The 9,004-nt window shown below is 41.3% G+C and overlaps 1 protein-coding gene across 1 annotated transcript; it reads right to left on the reverse strand.

The window, feature by feature from the left end:
- Positions 1-1,324: 1,324 nt before the first annotated feature.
- Positions 1,325-4,854, reverse strand: LOC103696143 (probable protein phosphatase 2C 34). The gene is made up of 5 exons (XM_008777678.4): positions 4,327-4,854; positions 3,420-3,710; positions 2,865-2,982; positions 2,467-2,690; positions 1,325-1,974 (listed from the first exon to the last, which is right to left on the reverse strand). Exons 1-5 carry the CDS (start codon positions 4,567-4,569, stop codon positions 1,786-1,788), a joined length of 1,065 nt encoding a protein of 354 aa, XP_008775900.2. The 5' UTR covers positions 4,570-4,854; the 3' UTR covers positions 1,325-1,785.
- Positions 4,855-9,004: the final 4,150 nt, after the last annotated feature.

The raw sequence follows: 9,004 nt of genomic DNA on the forward strand, positions 1-9,004 counted from the left end.
GACCCTAGATTTTGGCAGCCAACTCAGACATACTAAAATGCTCTGGACGGGGATGAGGCTTCATAATGGTAAAAAAACGAACAATGCAGCTGTCTAGGTAGCTTCGTTTGTGGTAGAATATACAGAAAATATTGGATGGATGACTAAGGGGCTCTTCCGGTACAGTAACGGGATATTTTGTTTTCTTGATAATATTAAATGTATTCATACTAGATTTGTATGAGTTAGCTATTCCAACAAAAAAAAAAAAAAAAAGTGTAGTGTGAGATTAGATACACAACCAAAGAACAAGGAGGGAGGGAGAGAGGGGTGGAATAATTGATGAATGCGCTACCACCTGATGTGTAACAATTTAAACCATGTTCCCAAAGATGAGCGAATTGCGATCCAATGTAATTCAAATCATTCTTGAATTCAATCAGGATCTGCAAATAGGCTGGCTGGTTAAAGCATCTTTCCTGACCTGCAGTTGACCACATTAGGTGTTGGATCAACCCAGATTTTTGTTACTCCATCACCCTGTGTTACTTCAGGTTATCCCTTTTAGTCAACAACATTGCAGTCTGAATATCTGTTACTAAACACCAATTTTGAATGTATACCCAGGCTCACCAAAATCATCCCTTAGTAGCATCTCAATGCTTGCTCAATCATCTCCCCCAATAGAGCTGTTGGAGTTTGAATTAGCCCATTTGGGCTTCGGCCAACTAGAGGTGCAATCGAGTTAAGCCAAGTCGCATAGCTAGAACCTCGAGCTCGGTAATAGATGAGTTGAGTCAAGTACAGCCAACTCTGTTGCATTTTTCTAATCTCAGCAACCTTGTTATTATTAACATATCTAACAATTTAAAATGATGTTGACTAGCCATTTGACCCTTAAATTGCTTCACCCATAAGTTGACAGGCAATGGATTAACAATGTAGACCAGGCTTAACAAATGAGGTCTTCCTCACTCCTCAGAAAAAAAGATGATTTTACAAGTAATTTTCATCCAATCATTAACTTCTTTCTAATGGTAATAATTGTTTAATACGGTTGAAGGCATTCTTGCAAAATAAGAAAAATAATATTCGGAAATTGAGAATTAGTACACACAATGTTCAGCCCATCTCGATTCCAGGTCTCAAATCTAACCCCATTAGGCCAAACACTTCAACATCCCTTCTTTTCTCCCCTCTCTGTTTGCCTGTAAGCTAACATCCTCTTAAGCAATTATGCATCAGTGACTAATAAACTAGGGCAAGTAGAACTTATTTCGAATCCTTGTGTCTTCTACATAATCAATAAGCAATTAAATCAACTGGTGCATCGAACATTTTGGAGGCTTTTAGTGAAACTATGAGAATGTACCAAGTGAGCTATGGGCATTGATCAGGCCCTAGCATTACAAACAAGGAAAAGCAAAATAAAGAATAAGGGCATGAGACTGCCATTGAAGTCCCTAGGCTTTCGACTGCATTCTATGTAAAAGACTCGTAGCATAAACAAGATGATAAGTTGAACACGAGTTGACATCAAGCATCTAAAATTGACTCTATCTGTACTATATTATCCATCCAGGATTTTCATCGCAGAGTGGTGTACTTGAGACACAAGAACAAAGGATGAAATCCTGTGATGCTTAACAGCATGGATGACAGAAGAAATTCATCATAGGCTTCCTCCGAATAGTATACATGGTAACATGAATTTTAGCAGCAGAGAGGTGAAGAGTGATTAGAATGAAAAATAGCAACCTATGGAATGGATCTTCGTAATGCTTTGTATCAGATGCTAGCAGAGGATCAACATACTGAGGGTGGTGAAGAATCAAAGAAGAGACATATAGCTGAACAGTCATCAACTGCTATTCCTCTCCTCTTGCGCTTCCATGCACTAACAGCACACTCCACAAGCCTTTTTGCTGATTTTCCTCTTTCCTTGGTTGAGGACACTATCTGCACAGCTTCTTGGTTGGAAATAACATCCCAAACCTGAAACAATAGGGCTGACATGTGAGAGAGAAAAAAATACTACTTTCATTTCAATTCAATTTGGACAGGAAATCCTTTGTCATAAAGCTGACCAAAATGGCCATATTATGGATAGGAATACTTGATGCAAGCACATAGGCAGATAACGTATTGATGTTAAAGATTTTGTATAAGAGCATGATGAAGTTTACCTATTATACAAAAAGATGTATATTGATGAATTACTAACAGCCATTAATGATGATTTTTTGAGAGGAACAGCCAGCATTGATGTTTAATACATGTGTTTCTCAGTTTAAACACTGTATCGAGAGTTCTTCTAGATATTGAGACAACAGGATCAAGGAGTCCCATACATTGTGCTTCAGTGCATCATCAGTAATTTTAGGTATACCAAGAAGAAAGCAATATTCCAACTCTTGAAACAGATGCTTAAGTTAAAGGAACAGCAGACTTTCATCATATTGGAATTGTCATGCTGACTGCACATACCCCATCTGTTGCAAGCACAATAAACTGATCTCGGTTGGTTATTGTCCTTTGAGACACTTCAGGCACAGAAATCAACCCATAATCTTTAATACAATAGTCTCCAAATGCTCTTGACATCGCCAGTCCTGGTGTTTCATCATTTGGCAACCATACCCTATGTACACCGGGTTCATCAGGCAAGCAAAATACACGGCCATTGCACCGAGTTATGCGTTCAGCCTCTTCTGTGACAGCAAGAAGATAGAGGTAACGATCAGATTGGATGCATTGCACATACAATGTAATAATTTTAGAGCTAATGATCAGTTTGAATGCTTTGTGCATTCTGCTAAGATTAGGAAAAATTAAGATGGAGCCATTTGTGCTTGTTGTTCATGTATAAAGATCTAGAAACTTACGAGGCAAATTTGGCTTAGAATCAACAGTAAGCTGCACAGGAACCAAGCTGCCATCTTCTGAAGTTGTCGCCAACACAGCACGAGAATCACCAACATTTGCAATTACCATGAATTCACCCTAACAAAGAATATGGCAAAAGCTTCAAGCCAGTGCCAGCTGAACTTGAATAAGCTCAAGAAATATGCTGAAGCAGAAAAATAACTATCTTATTACATGAAGGTAAGAATTCAGACTTCCTCAAACATACAGCCAACAGAATATATTATGTCACCAACTCCAGAACTTTGTATTAGACGCGATACAATATATACCAGAATTAGGACCTGAAAATGTACACCACTGCCTATATAGAGTTGTTGGGAAATACTAATACCATAAGACTCGATGGTACAACTACTTGGCAACATATTGTCTACACAAGGAAATCCAGTGCTGTCATATAGTATACAAAAGAAGAAAAATATATACTGAGACCTGGAGCAAGAAAGACCAACAAACTGCTTCATAATAAGAATAAACTACGTATGATACATATAAGTACAATTGCCAATTACTTGTTTGACTATTGTCAATGAAGTGGTTCCGCTATGGAAGGAATCCAGCTTGCGATGCTGCTCGAGTTCCTTGTCTACAGTAGCACAAGTTCTAAGATAGGATTGCTTCCAAATGTCAAACTGACAAAGCTTCTTATCAGCTACCAGAGCAGCCAGAGCAAGAGCCTCCTGCCAGTCACAAAGTAGAGATGGAGGAAGGGATTTTCGAACTGCTTTCGCCACATAATGCCCCCAAGGACCATGACCATCAAATATGCCACAAAAGATCATGTCTTCTTGGCATCCAAATTCCTATCAACAGGATTAAAGTCAAGCATTTAACAAGGAAATCCAAACAAACAATAAATCAGTAAAAAGAACAAGAAGACTAGCAAAATTGTCAAAGCAAAGTGATATATTATTTTGACAAAAAACAAAAAGTACATGCAAATGATGTAGGCCAAATGCAAAGCTCATCACAATTGTTTTTTTTCTCAGATCTAGAACTCCTTGGTTTTATCAATTCTGTCGACTCTATATTATTCCAATCACAGAAATAAGCTCAGAGTTCCATCTGAATCCTATTGCTATCTGAAAGACATTATGAAATTTATGTTTCAAAAAGAGAAAAGAAAGATCCATGAAAGTTAGGTTAAATTTTTCTCCTACATCCATAAAGAAAAGAAAAGAAAAATCCATTGCCTGGTTGTGCTATAAGAATAAATTGTTTCAGAAGATCAAAGACCAATTCGATCTTGTGATGAAGAATGCAAGATTAATTAGATTAAGGCAAACGAAGACTAAATAACAATAACATGTAAGATTAAGAAAAAAAAAAGGTACAATATCATATCATAACACCTGGACCTAATTCAGCACTTGAACAATCCTAAACAAGGGAGAGAACGGAAAAAAATAAAACCAGTACCTCCCACACAACAGAACAATCCTGATTTACTCCCTTCTCCCCTCTCCGCGAGAACACCGACACGAAGCTGTTCGATCCCTCGCCTCTCACCGTGCCTGAAGACTTCAGAATCATGTCATTCTTCTTCGCCTCCCTCGCGAGCTCATCCACCGCCTCCCTCCCGCAATCAATCCCCGAAAGCTTCCCTCTTCCTGAATACAGAGACTTCGCCAATCCATTAAACAAGGACGAGAAGTGCCGCATTGGTGCCAATCCAGAATCCAACCACAACCTAAACTACACCTCCCTTCTTCTGTAAGAATTTTGAGAAAGGAAAGGAGAAGGTTTTGGATATTGGATGGAAGGAATTGTGATGAAGAGGCTTGCGAAAAGCCTAGATTTTGGATAGATATTTGGTTTTCTTGGCCCAAATCTAGCGCCGAGAACCATGGCTCTCTCTAGAGAGCTTCTGCCGTGCTCACCATGGTCATCCGAGTTACTTCATTTACTCCTTTATTAATGCCCTATAGACTCTTTCACCTTTCATTTTCTTATTACCACCAGTCGTACCGTCACCCAAGTTGGCGAAGCTAGCGGGATTTAATGTTGCCGGTAACGGGATCTCTAGGCAGTTAATTACCCATTCTGGCCCAGCAGCCGGGGCGGAGACGCGGGAAGATTGAGGGTATTTTGGGAAAGACAATTCTGCCCACGTGGGTTCCGATTAGGTACGGATGCCTCGTAGTTCTTGCCTTCCATGGATCCCATCAGGAAAACAGCAGGAGATCGTGTGGTTGGAGTTGCCCCGTTGGATTCAACGAGGCCCGCCGAAATGATCAGTCAGCGTGAGACGCGTGTCGCTCACGCTGGATGGGACATTTGGATGATGCGGTCACACGTGTCAGCCCAATAATATCTGGGAATATGCTGGTACCCTTGGGAAATAGTTGGTGCTCATCTCATTTTGGTTGCTGATTTGTTATTCTGGGTCTATGTTTTAGTTAAAGCCAATCCACTAATTTTGCGTTGTGTTTTTGATGTTTGAGCGGTTTGAGATCATTGATTAGGTCATATGACATTATCGGACATGTACACACTCTCTCCTTATTGGATAGATGCCCCATCAAACTGCCTAAAATATAGCCTCCACGTCTGGTGCTGGAATTGATAGAGATTTTATTCCACTTTATGTATTCTTGACCTTTTCCCTTCAAAAAAAAAAAAAAAACCTGTTAGCCGGAGAATTTGTTATGTTCTAATTCTGATTAAAAAAATGTAAAATAAAGTAGATAAATTAAGGGGCAATCACTAGCAGGTGATGAGCAGTAGCTTCTTTAATAATTTCTATTGGAATTTCTAATCGAAGGTACAACTATGATGGTCCAATAGTTTTTTGTACAGAAGAATATAATATTTGTTTTTGAAACAAAAAGAAAATAATTTTCATTGCTCTCCATACTCGCCTGCCTCATCTACCTCAGAGCCCATACTTCCAGCAAATCTGCTTAAAATTCACTAGAGCTCTATTAATCTTGGGTCGAAGCGAGGTCAATGCCACTGCTACTGCTCTCATTAAGTACTTTATGTTAAAAAAAAAAATAATAATAACTATATTTTTAGTTTGAACAAAATGTTGGAGATTCTTTAGGAAAAAAAAAAAAAGTTTCTCAAGACAAGCGAGAGTCCGAAGTAGACTCTGAGCAAAAAAAAGAGTCCGGCTGCATGGGACGCCGGTAAAAAAAAGTTAGAAGCCTAGCCAATTGAGGTGTGACTCACATACCTATTCTAAAATCCAAAATGGTAGGGCCTTCAAAAGAGGATGGGACATGAGCGTCGGACACGGCACCTTTCTATCGCAACGTCTTGCCTGTGATTTGCTTTTTTTTTTTCCCACATACCATAAAACAGATCACTTCTAGGATATTGACGTGGGCGTGCAGTAAAAGATAAAAACAAATCTCGAGTAGAAAATCCAAGAGTGACCCATGCAGAAAATAGAAAAGCATTGCATTAGTTTAAGGCACGCACAAAAAAAAAAAAAACAGATAAACCAATTTTTATTTGCAAAACAGTATTTCTTTTTTTTTCTTATTATTATTTTTTTATTTATTTTTTTTAAAGACGGATGAATCATACCTGGCGAATACGGATACACCTAATATAATCGAAAAACAAAATACCACGGAGTGCCAGGGGCAACTCCCCATCTTCAACCCACAGGGTACTTGTAAAGACCTGAAATTGGGCCCGTCCTTGGGCCCAATGAGCTGAAGTCGGCAATGGATGCCGACTTCAGTCTGTTCATCGTGGGGGTGACCACGATGACCACGCCGGCCGAACGGCCAGCGAAATCACCGCACCCCCCCCCTCTTCCCTCTTCCCTCTTCCCCTCTCCCCTCTCCCTCTCTCTCTCTCTCTTCCTCTTTCTCTTCTCTGAGAGCCCATCCCTCTAAAAAAACCCATCTTTTCCTACTCTTTCCCCTTCCTTGAGAGCCGCTGCCGCTGCCGTCGCCGGAGCCCCGTCACCGCCGGAGCCGCCATCACCGCCGGGGAACTACTCGTCGACGACCGGAGGTGAGCAAGACAACATAAATCTATTTTTTTTTGGATTTAAGGGGAGAGAAATGATGGGGAATCAGTGGGTTTTACTTCCCCTGTTTCGGGAAGTTCCTTTTTGTGAGATTCGGCCGGCCGACGGCGGCCGGCCGGGGTCAATCCGGCCGAAACGAGTTCGGCCGGAGGTGGTGAACGGGGGCCGGGATTCCCAGCCCCGATCTCCCTCTCTTTCCTCCCTTTCTTCTTCTCCTTCTTCTCTTCTTCTTCCCTTCCGCCGCCCGTGACAATAGAGTGGCCAGCGGCGGCTGGCCGAGCGCCGCCGCCGAGGGCCACGGTCGGCCGCCGAAGGCCGACCGGAACCACCAGCCACCCCACCCCTTCTTCCTTTCTTCTTCTTCTTCTTCTTCTTCTTCTTCTTCTCTTCCTTCTTCTTCTTCTCTAGGTTTTTCCTTGCTTTGAAATCGTGCCTTAATGGTGAACCAGACTTTGAACTGGGTTTAAATTGTGAACCGGTTCCACATATTCCATGAATGGGTTTTGTTATGGTCTGATCAGATCTGGTTTGGGTTGGGCTAGGGAACTGTTTTTGGGCTGAGTTGGGCCTGATTGGATCTGTGGGCTGGTTTGGGTTGGGCCCGAAATCTGATCTGGACCTGTTATCCGGTTTGGTTCAATTGGGCCTAATCTGTTTTGAGCCACAATTGACTTGGGTTTAAAGGATTCTGATTTTAGGGTCTATGTTTGATCTTGGGGGCCCATTCTTGGATCTATGAACTTAGGAGTTTAAGGAGGTTGGAATTAGTTTAAATTATGTTTCTTAATTAATTAAATAATTAATATTTATGTTTAATCAGGGGTTCGTGATATCTGTGGCAGGAATTTTTAAGCGAGCCCAGGTAGGTGACCCATTGCTTTAAAGTAGAATTTTAACATGTATCTTGCATATGTTGATATTATTATTTATTATTGGCATTATGTGTTAGATTTAAAATTAAATATTTAAATTTCATAAATTGTTATATGCTTTACTGTTGGGAGTATGATTATGACTTTGATATAGAAAGTTGATTTATTGATTTTTTAAAATCCGCGTGACTATAGTCTAGGCCCCACCAATGGGATGATACGTTGGCCCTGTCGACTTGTACTGAGAAACTAGTTCCGACACCGCGACCACCGGTGATAGAATAGTGGCGGCACAGGGGTGCGTTTTGCTCTTCGGAGCGGCTCGATGGAGCGTGAGTTTGGCACCAGGGGGTGCAGCACAGTGGTGCGTTGGCTCAGTGGAGCGGCTCTTCGGAGAGTTGTATTGGCACTTCGGTGTAACCATGCCACTGGGTGATGTGGCCGTAGTCATGCGGTTGAGTTATTTTGAGTCTTGGATTGGATTTACGGGTTATCGTGGGGATTTTTGGATTGATGAGTTTTAGTTGCTTTTCATATGGATCATGACATGTTATATGATTACTTTACTGCATGATGTTGCCTACTGAGCTGTTAGCTCACTCTTACTATTTACATTTTTTTTCAGGTGATGACATATGATTATGGGGATTACGGGATGGAGTGATCATGATGTAGTTAGCTAGTGGATATTGACTTTTCCTTCGATATTTGCATATGTAGACATTTGAATTGAAAGTTGGAATTTATCTTTGTTTAGTTATTGATGTTGAATCTGATTTATCTGCCTTGCGTGCCTGCGGGGTCCGCCCTGTAGGTGCGCGGCGTCTGCTCGCGCCCCGGGCCCCGGGTTCGGGGCGTGACAGTACTATCAAATCCGCAACCACATTAACTTCACGGAAAACATACTTGGCCTGAAAGGCTCCTCCAGCTTCCACTATTGCTCAGATATCTCAAAGCAAAAGGTGGACACAACCATTTCCTCTTGGGCCCCCACAGATACAACTGATGATCGTGGCCGAATCTTCCTCCAAGATAATAAAACTAGCCCGTAAAATACATCCTGCTCAAGTGGGTCTCCGAAAAAGTTGAATGCTCCCGCAGTCACATTTCTCTCGCCTTTCAAAACCCCAGGTTAACCTTGGTCCCTAGTTAATTTAGCGCAGGATGGAAAATGACTAGACTACCGCAGGATCGACCCGTGATACGCTTTCCCCTTTCCTTGATTGAAAGAAAAAAT

Source organism: Phoenix dactylifera, unplaced genomic scaffold, assembly GCF_009389715.1.
Source record: "Phoenix dactylifera cultivar Barhee BC4 unplaced genomic scaffold, palm_55x_up_171113_PBpolish2nd_filt_p 000343F, whole genome shotgun sequence".
NCBI classification, from domain to species: Eukaryota; Viridiplantae; Streptophyta; class Magnoliopsida; order Arecales; family Arecaceae; genus Phoenix; species Phoenix dactylifera.